This window comes from Ovis canadensis, chromosome 14, assembly GCF_042477335.2.
Source record: "Ovis canadensis isolate MfBH-ARS-UI-01 breed Bighorn chromosome 14, ARS-UI_OviCan_v2, whole genome shotgun sequence".
Taxonomy (NCBI): domain Eukaryota; kingdom Metazoa; phylum Chordata; class Mammalia; order Artiodactyla; family Bovidae; genus Ovis; species Ovis canadensis.
This window is the reverse complement of record NC_091258.1, coordinates 62,773,304-62,797,343: the sequence shown is the minus strand read 5'-3', so window position 1 is coordinate 62,797,343 and position 24,040 is coordinate 62,773,304. Positions and strand designations below refer to the sequence as shown.

General features: G+C 50.4%; 1 protein-coding gene across 2 annotated transcripts in view; it reads right to left on the bottom strand.

Annotated features, from left to right (window-relative positions):
* Nucleotides 1–24,040, bottom strand: part of SPTBN4 (spectrin beta, non-erythrocytic 4) — a 75,610-nt gene that overhangs the window by 19,081 nt on the left and 32,489 nt on the right. The window contains exons 16-20 of one of the 2 annotated variants that reach the window (XM_069550768.1): nt 23,353–23,555; nt 19,622–19,712; nt 15,741–15,887; nt 13,956–14,219; nt 115–339 (exon numbers count right to left, since the gene is read on the bottom strand). In XM_069550768.1, the coding sequence (XP_069406869.1) occupies nt 115–339; nt 13,956–14,219; nt 15,741–15,887; nt 19,622–19,712; nt 23,353–23,555 (930 nt within the window). Of the gene's footprint in view, nt 1–114; nt 340–13,955; nt 14,220–15,740; nt 15,888–19,621; nt 19,713–20,536; nt 20,611–23,352; nt 23,556–24,040 lie in introns of those variants that run through there. The other variant, XM_069550769.1, reaches the window with a different exon arrangement.

Genomic DNA, 24,040 nt, shown 5'->3' with positions numbered 1-24,040 from the left:
CATGTCCCCGCCCCCACCCCAGTCTCCACCCCCTTTGCCCGCTGACCCCGCCCCACCCTCGCATGCCCCTCCTCTCATCCGGGCCCCGCCCCAGATCCCCTCGCCGATCCTCACCAGCTCGTCCTCGAGGTCGTGCGCCACCTGGTGCAGCTCCTTGGAGGCGAGCAGCAGGCGGCGGCGCTCCTGCAGCGGCTCGAGCAGGCGCACCAGGCGCTCGCCCACCGCGTTCTGCCGCTCGCCCACCAGCTCCTTGCTAGCCGGCTCCAGGGGCAGCGCTGCCGTCTGCGCCTGCAACTCCCCCACCTCGCGGTACCACTCCTCCACCTGCGACTCCATCGACTGAAGGGAGAAGGGCAGGGTCAGCAGGCCCCGGCCTCCCTCCCGATCCCGCTGTGGCTCCCCAGTACCTTTATGATGACAGCCAACCCCCCGGTCGAGGCCCACTATTCCACTCTCAATTCCTTCCAGAAGCTCTGTCCTCCTCTCTGATCCCTGCAACCCACTAAGCTAGTTCCCGCCTCAGGGCCTCTTCTGTTCCTATTTCCTCTGCCAGACATGCTCTTCCCTGTCAATCAGATTTCAGTTCAACTACTTACTACCTTTTCAATGAGGCGTGCCTGAGTCCCTGGACTAAAGCAGCCCATCACTTCTCACAAAAACCCTTCAAGGTTGGTGGTATCCCTGTTTTACAGAGGAGCAAACTGAGGCCCAGAAAAGTTAGGTAATTTGTCCAAAGAGTCAATCTTTTCAAATATCAAAAATAAATACAGGGACTTTCCTGGTGGTCCAGTGGCTAAGCCTCCAATCTCCCAATGCAGGGGGCCGGGGTTCAATCCCTGGTCAGGGAACTAGATCCCACATGTCGCAACTCAAGAGTTGACATGCCACAAATAAAGATCTCACATGTATAACTAAGACCTGGAGAAGCCAAATAAATAAATAATTTAAAATAAATACAAGCTATAGTGATTTAAATGGTTGCTGGGCCACAGGGAGAGACAGAAAGTACAAGAGCAGACCCAAATACACAGGAGAATTCATATAGTTTATAGATGCCACTTCCAATCTCCAAGGAGATGGATTATTCAATGAATGGTCATGGGCCAAGTTGCTGACCAATTTCACTGGATCCCTTCCTCACTGTTTATGCTGAAAACAATTCCAGATGGATTAAAAACTTAAGTGGAATAAGTAAATCCATAAGGCATACCAAGGAAATCTGGGCAAATGTTTTTACAATCTTGGGATGGAGAAAATGTTTCCAAGCATATAAACCGTAAAGGGAAAGATTTATAAACTTGGCCACAAAGAATAGTTTTGTGTCAACCAAAGTTTCTAGATTTGAAGGCAAATGACAAACTGGAAAAACATTTAATATGTGTTCGAGCAGAGAACTAGTTTCTTTAACAGTAAAAGAATTCCCTTTTATCCTGCTCCCGTTGTCTCCTTGGCACTTAAACACCATCGGATAACTGTCTTTACTCACGAGGCTTCTGTTTATTGGTCTGCTTCTAGACTATAAGCTTCATGAGGGCAGAGGCTGTGTCTCTCTTCACCTATGTATTCCCCAGTGTCTAGAACCATGTCTGGCATGTATAGACCTTCTACTGTGGTTTGTCCAATGCACAAATGAATGACATCAGCAAAGAGAGATTGCCCGAAAGAGAAATGGGCAACAGATGTGAACAGGCAACACGAAGAAGAAACGAGCACAGGAAAAGATGCCCAATCTAACTAATCATTGGGATAATACATACTAAAAGAAGGTATTCTTTTCTATGTATCAGATTGGCAAAATTGTGAAAGATGGATAATATCTAGTGTTGGCAAAAATACAGGGAGACGGGCACACTCAGCCTCTGTCAGTGGTGGTGTAAATTAGTAAGAGCCTTTTTGGAAGGCAGTTTGGCAGGTACTATCAAAATGCAGTATGTGTCGAAATGCTCTGACCAGCACTTGCACTTCCAGGAATGTATTTAAAGAAACAGTGGCATGTGTGCTTACAAAGATGTTCGTCCAAGGATTTTCCTCAGAGCAGAGATGTTTGTCCAGAGATCTCATCATGGGGACGTCCCTGGCGGTCCAGTGGTTAAGAATCTACCTTGCAAGGCAGCATACATGGTTCAATCCCTGATTGGGGGACTAAGATCCCAAGTGCAACTAAAGTCCTCGTGCCACTACTAGAGAGCCCTTGAGCCGCAAGAAAAGATGCCATATGGTGTAACAAAGATCCCACATGACACAGTTAAGACCAACACAGCCAAATCAATAAATAGAACAAAGATATCTCATCATAGCAGAGTTTATAATGAGAAAAAAATGGAAAAACTAACCTCCATGTCCATCAACACTGAAATGATTAAACAAGTCCACATCAATATGGAATAATACCCAAGACTTACTGTTAAGAGGGAAAAATTAGAACATACTTATGAATAGATATTTGTACTTATGAATACTATATGAATACTATGAATAGATATTTGCAGTGAACTGCACATGCATAAAACTTCCCTAGAATAAAGAAATTAATCACAGATGGTACCTACTGGAGGCATGAGAATTTAGTGAATGGGGACAGGGATGAAGGAGAGACTTTTCACATAGGATTTTTAATACAGTTTTTGATGTCTGAATCATTATATTTATTTATTCAAGAATTTCAATTAGGACTTCCCTGGTGGTCCAGTGGTTAAGAATCTGCCTGCCAATGCAGGGGACATGGGTTTGATTCCACATGCTGAGGGGCAATGAAGCCCATGCATCACAACTACTAGGCCATGTGCTGCAACTACTGAAGCCGGAGCCCCTTAGAACCCATGCTCTGCAACAGGAATAGCACCCCCCCACCCCCCGCTCACAGTAATGAAAATCCAGTGCAGCCAATAAATAAATTAAAAAGTTGAAACATGAAGAAAATAAAACCATTAATAATCCACGTAGGTACCTCTATTAACACATAAAGAGAGGTCTAGAAAGATGCATACCAAATAATAATTGGGGTTCTCTTTGGAGTGTGGGATCCGGAGGCATGTTGAAGGGAGACTTTATGTTTTACTAAAGATCTCTAAGATAACAGTAGCTTTTAACAAAATAATATATTTATGTATTACTTGTGTGATTCTAAACAGATGGAGGAAATACAGAAAACAAAATAACAGGCATGAAATTAAGTGGTAACAGATTAAAGCAAAAGACTGCAACCCAAAGCTGGAATCTTAAGAACAAAGTCAAGACTTTTGCTGCAAGGTTCTGTAGTGCAGAGCTGTTGCTTTTGCCTGCCCCAAACTGGTCCTTTCTTTCCTAGCACCTCAAATCCCACTCTGATCCTGAACTTCTTGTTGTGTAGTAGCTAAGTCCAGCCCAACTCTTTGTGACCCCCAAGGACTGCAGCCCTCCAGGCTCCTCTGTCCATGGAATTTCCCAGGCAAGAATACTGGAGGGGGTTGCCATTTCCTTCTCCAGGGGATCTTCCCTACCCAGGGGTCGAACCGCATCTCTTATGTCTCCTGCACTGGCAGGCAGATTCTTTACTGCTGAGCCACCAGAGAAACTGAGCTTCTTGAGCAGTCTTCTGCTAAAACCTAGAGAGCCAAAGGGGAACACGTGATCTAAACCTAGCCAATCAAAACACAGAAACCACTGTGGCCACAAGGATTGATCAGTTCAGTTCAGTCGCTCAGTCGTGTCCGACTCTTTTCGAGGTCTTATTACCTAAGCTGGGCCAGTGAAAACTCTTTCAGCTTCCTGAGGGGCTGATGAAACCCATCAGTCCAAGAATGGCCATGTGACTCAGGCCTGGCTAATAAGAACACTGAATCACCCTGGCCACAAGGATTGGGTAAGAGATGGCATGTGACCTAAGATCAGCTAATGAAAACTCTTCACACTTTTTCTGGAAAAGCATGTGAACTGAAAAGGGGTGGTCTCCTTCTCAACCTGTTTCTAAAGCTGGAAGAACACAGGCCTGGGATAATAGGGACAATTTTGCCACCAAGAGAGAACAGGTTCCCCAATGATGAGGCCAACACAGAGGAAAGCAGGGTGCGGAAACAAAGAGAAACTCCAACGGTCAGAATTTGTGGGACCGATCCAGCCATGCCCCAAGCTCCTACCCCTGGTTCTTCCAGCTCTATGAGCCAACAACTTCCAGCTCCTTTTAGCCTAAGTCCTAAGAACCACATTTCAGAGAGTCCCAGTTGATGCAGTTCACAATCCGTAGGAGTCGGAAAAGTGGGTAAAAAATCAAACCTTATGACAAATCCAAGTCATGTCCAATGGAAATTTTTTAGACACACGAGCGGCAGAAATCAAAGAAAAGTGAAATAGTCATTCCCCACAACTTTTTTTATTAAGAAAATCATGGTAGTGAAATGTAGAAAATAAAAACACATTAGAATTGAGGAAACTTGTGAATATAGTCTGAAATATTAAGGTTATAAGTTCCAGTTCCCCATGAAATGAAAACCCCTTCCTCCCTCTGGAGCAAGTGGCCATGTGGCCTGAGACGGAATTATTCCAGGGACTGCCATGTTTCTACTTCTAGAAAAATGCCAAGTATTTCAAAGACCGACATAATATGTAACCTTTCTTGCAAACATGGGCAAAGGATACAGAAGTACCTGGTCATTAAACATGTGAAAAGATGTTCAGTCTCCTTCAGTGTCTTGTCGTTTAGTCGCTCAATCGTGTCTGACTCTTTGCCACCCCAAGGACTATAGCCCACCAGGCTCCTCTGTCCATGGAATTTTCTAGGCAAGAATAGCAGAGTGGGTTGCCATTTCCTTCACCAGGGGATCTTCCTGACCCAGGGATTGAACCTGTGTCTCCTGCATTGGCAGGAGGATTCTTTACCACTGAGCCACCTAGGAAGTCCCCCCTTCAATGTTTAGGAAAATGCAAATTAACATAGCACAAATCAATTATCTTTCAATTCTCAGGTTAGCAGAGATAAAAGGCTTGCTAACAGCTGATGACGGTGGCCATGTGGGGAGATGGATGGCTGTCATTCTGCAAGCGTGCCCACTGCCTTTTCAGGAGGATATCTGGTAATATTTATTAAAAAGTTTAGAGAATTCCCTGGAGGGCCAACAGTTAGGACTCTTCGTTTTCACTGTAGAGGACGACATAGGTTGGGGAATTAAGATTTTGTAAGCTGCGTGGCCAAAAAAAGGAAAAGAAGCAAAGAAATGAGGGGGAAAGTTTAATGCATAAATCTTCTGGTACCAAAATTTTACTTTGAGAATTATTTTCTAATACATATTTCTTATAATACACTTATAAATATACATATATAAGAAAAGAATATACGTTTATATACATATATAAATGTGTATATATAAAACCATCCATCTCCCCACATGGCCACCATCATTAGGTACTTGCAAGCTTTTTATCTCCACTAATCTGAGAAGTGAGAGATACTGTATTGTAGTTATTTTAATTTGCATTTTCCTAAACACTGAAGGAGGGCTGCCCAGGTGGTTCAGTGGTAAATATATATATCTTTATCTGGCTGTGCTGTGTCTCACTTGCAGCATGCAGGATCTTTACTTCTCGGCAAGTAGATCTTTAGTTGTGGCATGTAGGATCTAGCTCCCTGAGCAGGGACTGAACCCAGACGCCCTGCATTGGGAACATGGAGTCTTAGCCACTGGACCACCAGGGAAGTCCTGAGGATTAATTCTAAAATACTTGTACACAGGCTTAAATACACACAGACAGGGATGTCTGTTGTGACATTATTTATACTAGCAGAAGTTCAGAAATTGCCTTAAAGGTTTCTCAACAGAAGGCTGGTCAATGACATTGTCAAACTATCCCTTGGAACATCATGCAACAGTTTAAAAGGACTGGGTATGTCCTACAAGGAGGGATGCCTAGGCTGTTCGGCCAAGGGAAAAGGCAAGCTTCACTGCGGTCTGTATGTCATGTGTACATGTGGGGGTATGCATAGAATATTTCTAGAAGGATAGAGAAGAAACAGTTGAGAGCACTTATACCCCTGGGGAGGGGGGCTTGCATGCGGAGAAGAAAGGTTTTTTACTTTTCACAGCATACCCTTCCATTTGAACTTCTTACCATAACAGCAATAATGGGTAACACACCCATGTTCGCTCTCAGCACTTGACAAGAATGAATTAAGTTAATCCTCGCAACAGCTCATGAGGTCAGGGAAGATGGGGATGTTTGTATTGCTCACAACTGGAGCCCAGCTCCTGGCTCCGTGCCCGGCACAGAGTAAGTCTCCATAAATGTGTGTTGCTTTTTATGTTGTTGTTGTTTTGTGTGTGTTGCTTTTGTGTGTGTGTGTGTGTTGCTTTTGTTTGCTGGATTGGCCACCATGTTGTTCTCCTTTTCTTGGTATTAAAGGTTAACATTAAAAAAAAAAAAATTTAAACCAGCTTGAAATGTTACAACCAAAGGAACAACATGGAGGACTCTTGAAAACTTTAAGTGAAAGAAGCCAGAAAACAATGAGAGCCATATATTGTATTATTCCATTTATGTGAACTGTCTAAAACGGGCAAATGTGTAGAGACAGAAAGCAGACTGGTAGAGAGAGTGAGTAAGGACGGGGTTTCTCGTTGCGTGCTCAATCGCTTGGTCATGTCCAACCCTTTTGTGACTCTATGGACTATAGCCCACCAGGCTCCTCTGTCCCTGGGATTTCCCAAGCAAGAATACTGGAGTGGGTTGCCATTTCCTCCTCCAGGGGACCTTCCCGACCCAAGGATCCATCCCGCATCTCTTGAGTCTCCTGCATTGGCAGGCAGATTTATACCAGTGAACCACCTGGGAAGCCCCGCAGGGTTTCTCTTCAGGGTGATGAAACTGTGTTGGAATTAGTGGTGAGAGTTGCTTGACTTTGCAAAAACACTAAAAATCACTGAACTATACACTTTTAAAAAGTGCATTTTGTGGTATGGAATCATATCTCATTTTTTAAAAGACATTCAAATTCAAGGCAAAAACCAAACCAAATCAACAAAACACAGAGGCACCTATTTCCAAAACAACCTCAGCTGCTTTGCCACCCGGTGACACGCAAACCCAGACCCCCCTCCCCCCCGTAACAACCTGACTGCTACTCAGACCCACCTGCTGCCTTGAAAGTCAAACTGACAGTCGCTCAGTCGTGTCTGACTCTTTGGGACCACGTGGACTATACAGTCCATGGGATTCTCCAGGCCACAATGCTGGGGTGGGTAGTCTTTCCCTTCTCCAGGGGTTCTTCCCAACCCAGGGATCGAACCCAGGTCTCCCGGATTGCAGGCAGATTCTTCACCAGCTGAGCCACAAGGGAAGCCCAAGAATACTGGAGTGGGTAGCCTATCTCTTCTCCAGTGGATCTTTCTGACCCAGGAATAGAACCCGCATCTCCTGCATTGCAGGCAGATTCTTTACCAACAGAGCTATCAGGGAAGCCTACCCGCAGCCTTCCCATACTCCAAATGGGGAAACTGAGACTCAGAGATCAGTGCCTGGCCTAGAGTGAAAACTGCCAGGACCAGAATTTGAAGCCAGGACCAGGGGACCAAAAACCCTCATGGCTCTCGGTCACTCTCCTTCTCTGCAATCCGGGATGATGTGGTCCAGAAAGGTGGGGTTAGTCACCTGCAGTCACACAGCAGTAGAATGGGAGCTCAAACCCTGGACGGTGTGGCTCCTGACTCTGGGCCATGCTGAGCTAGATGAAGAAATGTGGGACAAAGACTGAAAAGGGGCAAAGAGGGTGTTTTCTTTCTTTTTTTTTCCAATTAACTTTAATTGGAGGATAATTACAATATTGTGATTTTTTCTGCTAGACATCAACATGAATTAGCCACAGGTATACATATGTCTGTCCCCCCCATCCTAAACCCCCCCTCCCACCTCCCTCCTCACCCTATCCCTCTCAGTTAAAGAGGGTGTTTTCTTGGCCAGAGTGTTTTCTGGCTCAGGGTGAGTTGGGTAAGAAGTCTCTGGGGACTCAGCCCAGCAGCTGCAAAGCCTCCAGTGCCTTTTCCCCTGGCTGGTCCCCCCTCAGATGGCAGGAGACCAGCTCCCCCGTTCCCTCCTGGAGTGAGAGCCCAAGGCTGAGCCAGACCAGCTGGCCTGGCCCCTGGGAACTGGGAAAGCAGGGGTTTGGGACTCCACCATATGGCCCCTCAGCTGGGAAGGACAATTGGAGGAGGCCCGAAAGGAGGACTGAGGGGAGGGTGTCGTGTGGCCTTGACCTGGGAACTGGGGTTCCAGAAAGGCTGCTGCAGAGGCTGAGATGGAGGGACACGGGAAGGACGCGAGGAGGACGCAGGGACGAGGAGAGGTCAAGGGAGAGGGGCAGAGAGGGGGAACGGAAGTGAAGAGTGAGCGAGCAAGATGGAGAGGCAGAGAAAGACAGGTGAGGGAGAGAGGAAAGGGGAAAAAACTAAGAGAAACGGAGACACGGAGGAACTGGGGGAGCAGGGCTGGGAGACAGGCCCAGAGCGAGGCAGAGGGGACACAGAACTCACGTATCCACGCCCCTGGACCCGGGTCCCCACCTCCCCCAGCCCAGCCGGCTCGGGTGCCCTGAGGGGTGGGGCAGCCGGGAAATGTGCCCCACTGGACCGCCCCCCTCCCTCCCGCACAAGTCCAGTGTCTTGGATCTCAGGCGGGCCCCAGCAGTCAGCAGGGGTCACGGGAGTTCCCTCCCCCAGGGGCAGCTCCTGAGGCCCAGCTGGACTCCGTCTGGGGGCCTCGGCCCACTGAGTCACTCCCCGCCTCGGGCGCCCTCTGCTGGAGAAAGGGCCCAGGAGTCCCGCGCTGGAGCCTGCTCATCGCCATGTGACCCTCCCAGCCAGGCCCTCATCTCGCCAGGTCTCAGTCTCTCCCTTAAACAATGGGGACCCCACATCACGCTCTCCAGGGTGTGTGGGGCTTAACCCGCCGCCCTGTGAACCCACCGCCCTGTGAAGGGTCAAGCCAAGTCCTCACTTGTCCAGGGCAGGGGCCCCAAACCCTCCCTCTGAAAGGGAGACAGGTGCTGGGGTCGCCAGTTCCCCCCTCTAATTGCAAATGCAAATCCCACAGTGAGAAATGCTTCCCATCCCCCAGACTGGGGAAAAATCTAGAAAGTCTGACAACACCAAGCGCTGGCAACTATGGCTGGAAAAAGGAGCTCTCATTTAATGCATCAAACAGCATCAGGACTTAGGCAAGCTATCCGTCACAACCGGGTGAACTGCAAATGCCTCCAACTTCTCACACTGTACCAATGTCTCATATAGTACATCCCCCTCCAAAGACATTATTTTTCTAACTGAATTTTCTTTTTTGGATGCACTGCCGGGCTTGTGAAGTCTTAGTTCCCCGACCAGGGACTGAACCCAGGCCCTCGGCAATGAGAGCCTGGAATCCCAGCTCCTGAAACACCAGGAAGTAACCCCCACCGGACCCCAGCCAAATACATTTCTGAAAAGCTACATGGATGGGGGAGTGGGGAAATGCCTAAATGGACTATAATCAGAAACAAATGAAACAACTGTTTCACATAGTCAACATCATCTATGGAAGACAGAGAAATAACCCAACTTTCTAATGCAGTAGAGTGATGATGTACCCTTTGGTTGAAGACAATTAAAAATTTTAAACTTGTAAACAAGTATTGTCTCTTGTATATGCTGGGTCAGCAATTTTGAAACTAAATCATTTTTTAATCTGCATCATTTTTTAATCTGTACGTTGTTCACATGAAGTTGCTAATATTATGATGTCCATTTTACTGAAGAAGAAACTGATGCACAAAAAGAGAAATAATGCCAGATCACGCACTTAATAAATCACAGAGCTGGGCTTGACCCCAGGCAGCCAGGCTCCAGCATACATGGCCTTGACCTTGGCATGTACTGCCTCTCATAGCCCTGTTGTCACCGAGTGGCTTAGTATTAGGGTTCTCTCTGTCGGACAGAAGAGGCACAGAGGCTCAGACCAGAGGTCAAGCCACACACCTAACATCACACACCTAGTAAGTGGCAGAGCTTTGATTCAAACCCATGCCACCGAGTGCCGAGTGCTTTTATCCACTGCAATAAACTGCCAGGAAAGAGGCAACATTGTAAGACAATGAATAATCCTAGCCGTAGTTGTTACTGTGCTGGAGGTCTTGGTTTGCCCCTCCTGACCACAGTCTAAACTTCTCCATCCTGCTCTGTGCCCTGGGTGGGTGGGGTGCCCTGTAAGGATCACAGCAATTGGCTCCCCTGCCTTCTGGCTTCCAGCTGGGCTGGGCTTAGGACCAGATACATAATTTGCAGGGCCCAGTGCAAAATTAAAATGCAGGTCCTTTGATTCAAATGTTAAGAATTTCAAAATCAGTAGAGGTTAAGATTCTGTGCTTCCACTGCAAGGGGCGAGGGTTCAATCCCTGGCTGGGGAACTAAGATCTGACATGGCCTGCAGCATGGCCAAAAAAAAAAAAAAGAATTTCAAAACTAAGAGGGAGTAGATGTATTATTTCCCAGCTCCTCCCTGCAGTAGCAGCCATTTTGTGTGTGTGTTTTATTTTCTTTTTTGTAGTCATTCATATATATACCTACATACATATAATTTTATTGATTGACTTTTACTTTTGGCTGTGCCAGGTTTTCATTGCTATATGGGCTTTTCTGTAGTTGTGGTGAGCAGGGGCTATTCTCTAGGCGGGTGCAGGGCTTCAGTAGTTGCAGCTCCTGGGCTCCAGAGCACAAGCTCAACAGCTGTGGCACACAGGCTGAGCTGCTCCTCGGCACGTGGAATCTTCCCGGATCAGGGATCGAACCTGTGTCACCTGGGAAGCCTCTGGAGCCATTCTTGACTAAGGGTCCCTGCTCTTGTCTGGAGACTCCATGCCCGTTTCCCCCTCACCCCCAGAAGTGAAGGCTCCCTGCTGCTGGCCTCAGTGGAGGGTGCCTTCTGTTTCCGGTTGGGACCCCGACAGTCACAGATCCCCATCTGTTGGGAACTCACCACACCCTGGTGCACAACTTTCACTTGGGGCCCTGGGAGGCCTTGTTAAGGCAGAGATGGGATGACAGAGGCTCAGAGCAGGACGCTGGGATTTGAACCCAGGCCTATCTGCCTCCCCCGCCCAGGCTTTCATCACTTGGCCCCTGGCTGCTTGTTCTTCTTGCTCTCTCTTCTGCCTGGCCATCCAGGCCACCACTTGTCTCTGCCAGTACTCTGGGCGATCTCAGAGCAGACCTGGGGCCAAGCCATCGCCACCTGCCCACTGCCTGCCCAGCCAACGCAGTGTGGACCTCAGATAGTGAAGGAGTTTTCAGAGACCAGTGAGGGGGTCACCTTCCCTCACTGTGGTCTGGGAGTATCGAGGGAGGAAGGCGACTGGGAACTAAATGTGGCCCTGAATGGCCACTGTGTGGCTGTGTGACTTTGGGAGAGCCACAGACCCTTCATGTGCTGTGGTCTCCTCACATGTCCAGTGAGGATGGCCATGGCCCCTCCTTGTAGGGCTGCTGGAGAGGAGGGATGGGTTATCTGTGGCGGACACCGAGCACAGATCAGTGGTTCTCAAAGTGTGGCCTGGGGACTCTTGGGGATTCCCAAGATCTTTTCCAGGTGTCTGCAAGGTTTCAACTATTTTTAAACACTATTTGTTGATTTGGCTGCGCCAGCTCTTAGTTGTGGCATGTGGGATCTTCAGTCTTCGTTACGGCACACAGAATCTCTAATTGTGGCATGCAAACTCTTAGTTGCACCATGTGGGATCTAGTTCCCTGACTAGGGATGGACCCCAGGCCCTCTATCTTGGGAGCATGAAGTCTTAGCCACCGGACCACCAGGGAAGTCCCTAGGTTACAACTATTATATTTTTAAAAATACTTAAGGTGTTATTTGCCTCTCTCATTCTCTCCCAGGTGCACAGCAGGGTTCTGCAGGGACTGTAGCACCTGTGCTATTGGAAGCAGTGAGAATCCAGTGCCTTTCATGGCAGGCAAGATCTTAGTTCTCCACCCAGGGATAAAACCCATGCCCCCTGCAGCGGAAGCACAGAGCCGCTGGACCGCCAGAGAAGTCCCTCCAGCGCTCTTTTAAGCCAGGCATGAAAGGAGGCTGCAACACTGAGAATGAAGCCACTCTTCTGCCTCCATTGTTTTGGAAATTATAGCTATTCTTCGAAAAAGAATGCTTTGGGGATAATATGTGATTGACTGATTCCTTACTGTTGTTTCAAAACAAACCGATCATTTAAATATGTCTCAGTTTTAGGGACTTAGCTCAGCTGGTAAAAAACATGCCTGCAGTGCAGGAGACCCCGATATGACTTCTGGGTCAGGAAGATCTCCTGGAGAAGAGAACAGTTACCCACTCCAGTATTCTGGCCTGAAGAATTCCATGGACAGAGGAGCCTGGCGGGCTACATTCCATGGGGTCGCAAAGAGTTGGACATGACTGAGCGACTTTCACTTTCACTGGTGGTCCAGTAGCTAAGATTCTGTGCTCCCAATGCAGGGGGCCCAGGTTTGATCCCTGTTCAGGTAGATTCCGTATGTTACAACTAGGAGCCCACATGCCACAACTAAAGATGCTGCAACTAACACCTGTACAGCCAAATAAATAAAAACATATTTAAAAAATATGTCTCAGGTTTAATTTTTAATATAGTAAACATCAGCAGATATAATCCACACAAACCAGTTCTTTGGGATTCTCAGGGATTTGTAAAAGGTAAAGGGATCCTGGAGACGAGGCAGTTGAGAACCACTGGGGTAGAGAAAGCGGTAACGACCCTGGCATCTCACGCAGGTCTGTGTTTCTCTTTGCTCCTCTGCCCATCTCTCCACCAGAATGGGAGCCTCACAGGGGCTGCGATTTTCCGTCTGTTTTGCTTACTGCTGTATTCTAGAAAAGTGCCTGGCGTGCTGACATAACTGCTCAATAAAGATTTGCTGCATAGATAACTGAATAAATACTAACTGGTGTCATGGGCTTTTATTATCAATTGACACTTTTTTTTTTTTTTTTTTTTTTTGCCAGACACCATGTCAAGCTCTCTAGATGCATAATTATACAGGAGCACTGAAGAGGTGAGGGACCTGGATTTGAATGCAGGCTCGGCCACTTGCTACCCTGGGCCATATGTTCACCCCCCAGAGCCTCAGGCATCACTCCTAAGATGTATGGGCAGGAGTTGTCACACCTTGGGAGGTGAGACGGATTCAACACCCACATTCAAACCTTCAGTCAGCGCATCAGTCAGATACGGAGCATCCCCTGGCTGCCAGGCTAGAAGCAGAGATAAAGCAGATGTGGTCTGTCTTCTCAAAGCCCCTGCTTTGTGATGGAGACGCTGACTGGCTGTGTGTCCCTGGGCCAGGCGTTCTACCTTCTGTGTCTCTGTTTCCTTGTTGGTCAAATGGCAGATAATAATAGTACTGCTCTTTCAGGATTGCTGGCGGGAGTCAGTAAGAGCTCAGCAAGGAGGCTTCCTCTTGAGGAAGCACTCCATGAATGCCATTTCTTCTTCTTGTTTGTTTGCCACGTGGCATGGCATGAATGATCTTAGTTTCACGACCAGGGATCTAACCCATGCCCTCTGCATTGGGAGCACGGAGCTGTAACCACTGGACCGCCAGGCAAGTCCCATGAATATTGTTATTACTCTGTATAAAGCCATCCCCCTACCCCTGGGCCTTGGTTTCTCGATCCAGGGAAACAGATGTCAGGGTTCTGAGAAACCCTCAGTGTGCTTGTTATCTACCTTCTCGGCTCTAAATCTTTCTTCTCCCTTTCCTCTCCTGCCCTAGGGGCGGCAGCTGCTTCCAGTAACTAACTAGCTGGACTGCCTCATATTCCCTTTCCGCTTCCAGCCCTTCTAACACATTTGAACTAAACCCCTATCTTAGATATCCTCTGAAATATCTCCAGTGGAGTCTGACTCTGGCTGGGACCCTACTGTGTTTAGAAAGCCCCCATCTGCATCAGTCAGGCCATACCTGCAGCTTCTTCAGCTGGCTGTTGACAGTGGCCAGGTCCCCACCAGGATCCACATCTTGCAGCTGGCTTTCCATGTGAAGGAGCTTCTTGTCCAGCTCCGCGAAGCTCTGCACCAGCTGGTCGGCCTTGCTGGCCTCAAAGAGCTGCCTCGCCTTGGCCTGGGTGGTGCTCTCCAGCTCTGCCCAGCACTGCCGGATCTCACCCAGCTTCTTCCGCACCGAGGCCGCCAGCTCTGGTTTCTCCTGCATCAGTTGCTGGCCCTCCTGCCCCAGACGATGGGGGGTAGGAAGTCAGAGTGAGGGAGCGGATGGTGGGGAGGGACAGAGAAATACGGGGACAGCAGATCATAGGGAGAGATATGGAGAGAGAGACGGAAGCAAGGAGTTGAGGGCACACAGAGAGACAAAGACATGGGGGGGTCAATGCAGAGAAAGCAGCAAGCATGGGAGGAGAGACGAGGAGAGATGGACAGACAGACAGTGGTGTGGGGAGGGAGGCAGAGAGACGCACAGAGGCATGGGAAGGAGACAGAGAAAACAAAGAGATGGACACAGATATGTAGCAAGTCACAAACATGGCGAGAGGACCATAAGATGGAGAGAGGCAGAAGGAAGAAAGAGACAGGGGGAGAGAGGCAGAGAGAACAAACCTCTGTTACATTCAAAGTCAAGGAGCATGGCTTTGCCTCATGCCACCATTTATGGGGCACCAGGGACCATTTAAGGGTTTAAGATCCACCTCGGTGTCTCCGTTTGAGTTAGAATGGTGGGGGGATACAGGGCTGCAGGTCTAGGGGCAGTTTTGGGGGTTGATGTTTACAGCAAAAATCTACCTGGGTTCCCCCAAGACTGAAGTCAAGCTCCCATATATGTTGGCCTAGAGCCACATATATCATATTCCATATTAAAAATAACAACATCATAGCAATGACAGCTCCTAGGTGCCTGGCCTTGTGTTAAGTACTTTAAATACACAAGAGCCCAGGGAAGTTATTATTCCTTAATTTTAAGGTAGAGCATATATGGCTGAGCCCTTTCACTGTTCACCTGAAACTATCACAATATTGTTAATTGGCTATACCCCAATACAGAATGTTTCCGGTGTTAAAAAATAAAGTAGAGCAAGGTCTATTGGATAGAACAGGGTACTATATTCAATATCCTGTAATAGACCATAAGAAAAAAATATATACATCTATATATATATATACATATACATAACTGAATCACCTTGCTGTACACCAAAAACTAACACAATATTGTAAATCAACTACACTTCCGTAAAAAATTAAACGTAAAAAATAATAAAAAATGAAAATACAGCAGAGCAAACTGAGGCTCAAAGAAGTTAACACAATTCCCTCAAGGCCCCAGAGCTGATAATAGGCATAGACAGAATGAGAACCCTGGGTTGACCCTGGAAGTCCAATGCTCACTTTAACCCTAGCTTCCTGGGGCTGCCTCACCCTGACTACCTGGCTTCCTACTGCAAATACTCCAAATGGTATGGAAGGAAGCCTGGCAAAGAGATTATAGGAAAGGGTAAAATATTTAACAGCCATTCAGAAGAGATGCTGGCCATTTTACAGACAGGAAAGCTGAGGCTCAAAGAGGTTACATGAATTACTCAAGGCCACAGAGCTAGGAATAGGCATGGAAATGACCTGAAGCAGTTCAAAGGTATGAGAAATGCAGGCTGGCAGTGGAGTGTGAAGGAGGTGAGATGTGAGTTCTCTGGAGGCCCCTGACCCTGGGCAGAGGCAGAGAGGCTTTCTGAATCCTCACCCTCTCAATCTTCTCCAGCCACTCCTTATTCTGAGCCAGCTCGGCCATGAATGCCTGGTGCCGGAGCCATCGCTTGTGCAGCTTGTGGCCGTCTTCCCGTGTGCCGTCCCGCGCCATCAGCATCTTCTCATGGATCCAGCCATCCAGCTGTGCAGGACAGGGGGAGGGGCTCAGCCAATTCTCCGCAACCTAGCATAGCCCCCATTCCCACCATAATGTCCCCAGTTTTGGGGGGCTAGGCTTCTAGAACTGGGGAGGGAGAAAAGGGTGGGATGGAAGAACCTTTGCAAGTAAGGCCTTCATGGCGGGGGGGGGGAGGGGTGGGCAGTGGTGAGGGCAGCTTAGGCCCTCTTCTAGGGAGTAGAGGATGGATGAAAGGCTCTCCAGAATGCCTCATCCCTTAGCCCCTGTCCTCAGGATAGCCCTTCTCAACTCCCCATAAGCCCTAAGCTCCTAGGCAGGGTTCTTGGACCAGTCTTCCTACCCAAAGCCAAATCAAACCTCCAAAACAAGCCCTCCAACCTAATTCAGCCTTGGCACCCCACCCCCAGAAATACTTAGATCCTTCGATTCCTCGCACCACCTCTAATTAGGACCAATTCAAGATATCCAAATCATTCCCAAAGGTATCAAGCGAAAGCCCCATATCTAAACCCAGACCCCCGATATGGCTAGATGAACCCCTAAAACAACTCCCAACTAGCACCAAGTCTGTGTGCATGCTCAGTCGTGTCTGACTCATTATGGCCTCCATAGACTGTAGCCTGCCAGGCTCCTCTGGCCGTGGGATCTCCCAGGCGAGAATGCTGGAGTTGCCACTTCCTGCTCCAGGGGATCTTCCCAACCCAGAGATGGAACCTGTGTCTCTTGCATCTCCTGCATTGGCAGGCGGATTCTTTACCAGTAGTACCACCTGGGAAGCCCCAGTGCCAAGTCTAGTTCCCTCCAAACCATCCCTCCCATCTGGGGTAGACCTGTGCCCTGCAACCCAGATCCAGCCTCACTAATTAGCCCACAGGACACCCAGATCTAGCCTTGAGGATTCAGGCCAAGACTACAGTTTCCCAAGACCATGATGAGTTCTAAGCTCCAACCAAAGCCAACCCCCCAAATGCAAGTATCAGGGCTACTTTCTGGCTTCCCAAATGAGTCTGCCCCAAAGGAGACACTCCAAATCTAGGATCAGACTCTCCAACAGGGACCAGAGAGAACTTCTGTAGCCAACCCCCCTCCCAAGCCAAAGCCAGTTCTAGTGCCCCCACTTCCCAACAAAATCAGTCATCCAAACGCAAGCAACAGGCGTGGGCCCTTCTCACTACCCTCAGCAGGACCAATCACAAGGCTGCTTTCTGAGCCACCCTTCCCTTCCAATAAGACTTGTCCCTCAAGCAGGAACCTCCCCACTCATGACCAAACCTGGCACCTGGACAGTTTGCTCCTCCTCTTTCTCCTCCCCCCTCAGTCACAAGATCCTCCTCCTCCCTCTTGGAAAAAAAAAAAAAAACCCATGGACTCTAGCTTGCAGTCATAGCCAAGGACAAATTCCCAGTCGGCCAAACACCACTCTATCCCCTGGGCATGTGCTCCCCAGGGGTCCAAGACAGTTTCAGACTCCTTCATACATACATAGACACACACACACACACACACAAGCCAAGTCAAATGCTGAATCCTCCAACGCTATTCACAGATACCCCACATAAGCAGGGAAGAGTTTGCCAATGGCAGTCACAGCTCACAGGGAAAGCAAAGACCCTGAAGGAGAGGTACTCCGTCATCAAAGTAAAGCCCCCCCAAAGTGACTGACCCCCCATCACTGAAGGCAAAGCCAGAGTCCCAAATAACTTGGGGGAAAGCCCCCAAAGTCGGAGCACTCCAAATCCAGAGCAAGTCCAAGACCCTCATCGCCCAAGGCAGATCCCGGCAAAAGTGACTCGCCCCCATCGTCTAAGGCTAATTCAGATTCCGCAAGAACCAGGGAAGAATCCCTTCAAATGTTGAGAGTCCCCCAACCTCAGCGCAAATTTCAGATGCCCCACTACCCAGAGAAGAGGCCCCTAGAGAGGCTGGGACCCCCTTAATCCCCAGGGCAAACCCACACTACCCCAGGAGTAGCCTTAGAAGTCCCCTGTCTCCGATACTATCCCTTGGGACCCGGCACCTCAGTCCCACCCGCAGCAGCACCGCGGACAGCTCCCGGCATCTGGGCCCCTCCCCGGGGCTGGGGTCCCAGCGCCCAGCCGACCCACCCCCGCGCCGCCGACGCCCCTCCCTCCCTCCCGCGGCGGGCGGACGAGCACGCGCCCAAGCCCCCTACCCCCCGCCCGCCTCAGCGAGGGCGCGCATCAGCCCCCTCCCCTGGGCGCCCCCGAGACCTGAAGCGGCGGAGGCGTTGATGGGGCGTCCCTGCGGCGGGCGGGCGGGTTCTCGCCCCTCCACTGCGACGGCGGCGGCAGCGGTGGTGACGGCTGAGTCTCCGGCGGACGCGCGCCCCCTCCCCCGCCCCCGCGCCGCGGCAGCGCGCCCGCCCGCGCGCGCCCCCTGCCTGCCTCGGTGCCCGCCTCCCTGCCGGGCCCCAGATGCGGGTGGAGAAGAAATCATCACCCTCCCTAAAGCGTGGAGTGGGGGGCGGGGGTTCTGCGCCATCTCAGATGATTGGGCTTGGTCCAGAACAATCTAACGAGAGGGGGAAGGGGCCCTAGGGCCAAACAGCGGCGGAGAGGGGCTGGGGGGTAGGCTGGAGCCTGGCCTACCCCAGCGATGTGAGGGGGGTGAGGTGGGGTGGGCTTCTGAATCATCTCTGATGGGAAGGGGCTCAGGTCCCTGGCTACCTCAGCTATACAGGAGTGGAAAATGTGGGAGGGGGCCTGGACTCTTTAAGACTTCAGTCCAGAATAATCTCCCAGTGGGAAAAAGGCAGGGGACAGGGGTACCTGAACCTATCTCTAGTGGGTTCGAGTCCCAGACCCATCTCTAATGAACTTGAGTTGGGAGGAGAGGATGGAAGCCCTTAACCATTTCATGGGGGGGGGGGCGGGGGGAGTGGAACACAGGGGTTCACCATGGCGGGAATCAAATCATCTTTGACTGGGGAGACTGGGACCTGGTTCCTGAACCATCTTTGGTTGCAGAAAACTTGTACTGTGTCTTCGTAGAGGGGTTGCTAATTATCCCGGGTCAGGTAGATAGGTGAGACCAGGATCATCTCTGTTTGGGATTAGGAAAATGTTCACTGGGCCATCTCTCATGGGGCCATCTCTTATGGGGGTCAGAATCCAGCATAGTTTCTATAGAATGCAAAGGAAGGAGAGAAAGGCAACATCATCTCCTGAGTCGTCTCTAATGAAGAAGGGGCTCTAGACCACCCCTGTTTTGGGGAGATCCTAACGGGTGTGCAGATCATCTCCAAAGGGGCAGAGCTTGATTCCTGGACACTTTTAAAGGGGTGAAGTCTTGGTCCTGGACCACCTCTGACCGAAGCTGCGCTCTGGATTTCTGGTCCACCCGCGCCTCCCCGCATACCCCTCTCCTTGTCTCTGGTTCCTCTCCCCAGCAAAGCACTTCTCACGAATCTCCTGCGGGTAAGGTGAGATCAGCGCGCGTCCCCGCGGGACCCTAAGGCGCGGACGCGCGCCGTTGCCAGGGGCGCCCAAGGCCCCTCCCTCCATCCCCGCCTCCCCGCGCCCGCGTGGGCGGAGGGACTTGAGGAGCATGCGCACTGAGGCCAGGATGCGCACGCCTCCTGGCGGTGCCAGGTGAACATCGCTCCGCGACCCACTTAGACGGGGCGTCCCTGCCCCCACCACGCCTCTGCCCTGGAGCACTTCCCTCCTTATCGAGTCCCGTGCCCAGCACAGCTGGAGTTCAGCTAGAGTTCCTACCTCGTGGCAGTCTCGGAGGAAGTGCTGCAGCCCAAGCTGGTCGTGTAGCTTCTGCAGCCATTGCTGGGCCCGTAGTTGATTTTCTTGGCTCCTGGGGATGAGGAGATAGGAGTTGGGGGAAGCCTGAGTTTGGGGGCGCTAGCAACAAGCCTGTGAGGACATCGAACTTGGCAGGGCTAGGAACCTGGGGCATATGTACGAGCGAGGAAGAGGAGAGAGCAATGTGGGGATGCGAGGAAAGGCAAAGAAACATCAGTGAAGGCAAAGCCAGAGACAGCTGGAGAGGACGGGGCGGGGGGGGGGGTGGAGGGGAGGGACATAGACAGGTAGATATCTGGAAAGAAAGAAATGCAGACACTTAGACGCAGACACAACCCCACAGAGAGAGAGAACAGAGAGCTACGGACAGACTAAGTGATACCGAGGGAGACAAAAACAGAGAACAAGAGACTCCTGGAGAGAAAGACAGACCAGGAGGGAGAGGCAGATTGACTCAGAGAGACAGAGGAGGATGCAAGCACCTAGAGAGATAAACAGAAACACACGCAAGAACAGAGACAGAGAGAAATAGAGACCTCAGAAAGAGTGACTGACAGAGACTCAGGAGAGACCGAGAAAGAGGCCCAGAGACAGAGGAAATAGGAAAGACAGAGAAAAAGAAATGAAGCGGGCTGGTGCCAGAGACAGAGATCGAGACCACCACAGACAGGGAAGCAGAGGGAAAGGAAGGGGCTGAGGGAGTCTTGGGAGGGAGAGCCCAGAAAAGGATAGGTAGAGAAGTGGCAAGATGCCACCCGTAAGACACAGCCAGCCAGACAGAAGGCTGCAATGGAGCTGAAAAGAGGGATGAAAGCAGGGCATGGGTAGAGCAGGGCTGGAGCCGCAGGGAGGCAAAGAGAGGCAGGCCCCGCCAACCTGGAGCCAGCAGGCATCACAGCCCCAGGCAGCCTGGCCTCCTGCCTGCAGTGCAGGCAAAGTGCCCAAGAGGCCGGCAGAGAGGGCTGAAAGGGTCCCACTTCACTGTGCCTTGAACAAACAACTCCCAGCTCAGAGCGTTGGCTGGCATTGGCTGTTTCCTCTGCCTGGAACGCTCCTCCCCTCAAAGTGTACTTAAATGTCACCTTCTTAGCAAGACCCCTCCTGCCCGCTGACCAACACTTTCTGGCTTTCTTTTCTTCTTTAACGTTCTCCTTCGCACTTAACACTATCCAACACACTGTATATATCCCATATTTATCCTGTCTGTCTTCCCCATAGGATGTCATTCCACGAGGGCAGGAATTTTTATCTGTTTTGCTCACCCCTGTATTCCCCAGTACCTAAAAAAAGGGGCCTGGCACACAGTAGGTGCTCAATACGTATTTGATGAGTGAAAGAAAGCAAGAGAGACATATAGGGGACTTCTCTCGTGGCCCACTGGCTAAGAATCTGCCTGCTAATGCAGAGGGCATAGCTTTGATCCCTGGGCTGGGAAGATTCCACATACCACGGAGCAACTAAGCCCATGCGCCGAAACTACTGAGCTCTCTCTCTAGAGCTCATGCTCTGCAACAAGAGAAGCCCATGAGCAGCAATGAAGACCCGGCACAGCCCCAAAATTAATTTTAAAAGACAGAGAAAGACAGGCAGAGAGAAAGAGGGAGGTCAGAAACAAGTAAAATGTCTGAGAAAAAGAGAGAGGCAGCAGAAAAGACAGATGTAGATCTAAGTAGAAAAAACGGAGCGAGAAGGAGACAGAGAGACATAGATTACAGAGAGATGGAGGCAAAGAGATGGAGCGTGCGAGAGGAAGTTACAAAGATAACCGAGCACACCGCTGGATGGAGGAACGTGAAGGGCCAGAGACAAGCCGAATATGGACTCCCTCCTGCTCAGATTCAGCTCAGGAAACAGGAAATGCCTCTGAAATGGAACTGAACTCAGTCCCTCCAGGCCTTCACCAGCCAACTTGTCCCAGGGATGAGAGAAACCCTTTGTCTCCTGGAGGGTGAGAAAACAGCCGTGACCTCTGGCCAGTCTGTTCCCCTCTCTGAGCCTCATGTGCCAAATGCAGACAAAACGCAAGAACATCTTTTCACGCAGGGCAGGGCCAGGTTCCAGGGGAGGTGAGCCCCATGGGGAGAGAGAAGTGACTTGCCCTGAATCTCACAGGTTGACAGGCAGAGCTGGGACTGGGACCCGGCCCTGTCTGACCCCAGGGCTCCCTCAGACCTCTGCACCTCTTCCATCCTGGACCTGCCGATTCTGCCCATGCTTCCCCCAGCCCGGCCCTGACCATTCTTGGCCATCCTTGCCAGATGGCATGAGAGCTCTGTGAGGGATGGAACCGTGTTCTGATCCCATTACCAGGGGATGCCCAGCACTGCCCCACATGGAGCCAGGAACACAGCATGGACTCAGTCCCTGTTTAAATGGCTGAAGAATAAATGAATAAATAATAGAACGAAAGAAGCAAGTAATGACTTCAAGGGAAGAAAGGCATGACTCAAAAGAACAGCCCTCCAGGCTCCTCCTCCTCCAGATTCTGCAGAGCTTGGCGGAGAGTAGATACTCAAGAAAGGTGAAGGACATCCCTGGTGGTCCAGCAGTTAAGAGTCTGCCCTGCAATGCAGGGGATTTGAGTTCGATTCGTGGTTAGGGAACTAAGATTCCCACATGCCTTGGAGCATCTAAGCCCGTGTGCCGCAACTAGAGTCCGTGGCATGCAGTGAAGATCCCGTGTGTGGCAACTAAGACCCGATACGGCCAAATTAATAAAGCCAATACATTAAAAAAAAAAAAAAAAAAAGGAAACATGGAGTAAAAGAAAGGTGCCAGGCCTGGAGTTGGGGACACTAGATCATGAATTTGTTTCCTCAGGATGAGAATCCCCATACAAGTTTCCTTTAGAAAACTCCACCATCCATTCCCCAAATGAATTTAGGGGAAAAGGATGCCAGAGCCAGACAGATCAGGGGCTGGGGCCTCAGGACTCTGGACAGTGGTGGAGGGATGGGGTATGATTTCCATCGGGAGACAAAAGGCAGAGCAGTATTAGGCTCTCCTCCTGCCTCACTCATGCCAGAGAGGAGAAAGCTGGGGTCACGAGGATGAGGAGAAACAGTGACGACAGGAAGAAGCAGGCCTGAAGGAAATCCTGTAAGGACTCTGGTGCTGTGTTCAGTCGCTAAGATTCTTTGCGACCCCACAGTGACTCTTTTCGACCCCACAGACTGCAGCATGCCAGGCTTCCCTGTCACTGCTTGAGCGCTGGACTATTTCTTAGGAAGCAGGGGGGGGGGGGGGGTGTTGCTGTTTTGCCCAGGGCCTAGAATAGTGCTTGACACACAGTAGATGTTAACATTGTAACAACCAGTCCTGCCATTCCAGGCTGAGGGCAGGCTTGGAAAAGAAACTTTTCACAGTATATATACTTCTCCAGCTTTGGGGTTATCAACCACAAGTTACCTTTTCACCAACATTAATTTAAATCAAATCTAAAGCAATATGGAATTAAGTAGAAATCAGAGAGAGAGAATTTCCTGGAGGTCCAGTGCTTAGGACTCAGCTCTTCCATTGCAGGGAGCATGGGTTCGATCCCTGGTCAGCGAACCAAGATCCCACAAGCCTCATGGCTCCGCCAAAAAACCAGAGAGAAGCAGCAATGTTATGGAAGGAAAGGGAATTCTGGCCTCGTCACCCCTCCTCTGCTGAATCCCAGCCCCTGGGCCCCGGGGGTCTGAGGGACCTACTTCTCCAGCAGCCGCGTCACAGCCTCCTGGGCCTGTTCCCCGTAGGCGTTGCCCTGTCTCAGCAGGCCGTCGGCAGCCTGCACGGCCAGCTGCATCTTCTGCTGGTTCAGCTCCATCGTGGTGAGGAAATCGCGGTGCCGTTTCAGTGCCTCCTCCGCTGACTCCACGGTGCCCGGCAGCTCCTGAGCTGACAGTGCCATCTCCTGGGGACGGGGGATGGGGGAGGCGGGAGGCTCTGCTTGGCCCTGCTCCATCCAGGATGGGGGGGAGGGGTTCCCGGCCTGCCCAGCCACCACTTTGCTCTCCCCTGCTCCCTAGGCTCTAGCACTGAACGTGTCAGACGTGGCCCCACGTCAGGTCCTTGTCCCATGCTGTTCCCTCCAGATATCTCCATGCTGGCTCTTTCACTTTCCTCAGGTCTCTGACCTTCTGTCAAAAATATCATCCTCTCCACGCCTTCCCCCCACCCCCAGCTATCCCTTTACTCTGCCTTATTGTTTTTCACAGCATATTTGTTGTTGTTCTTTAATCCCTAAATTGTGTCCGACTCTTTGCAACCCCATGGACTGTAGCCCACCAGGCTCCTCTGTCCATGGGATTTTCCAGGCAAGCATTCTGGAGTGGGTTGCCATTCCCTTCTCCGGGGATCTTCCCGACCCAGGGAGTGAACCCGAATCTCCTGCTTGGC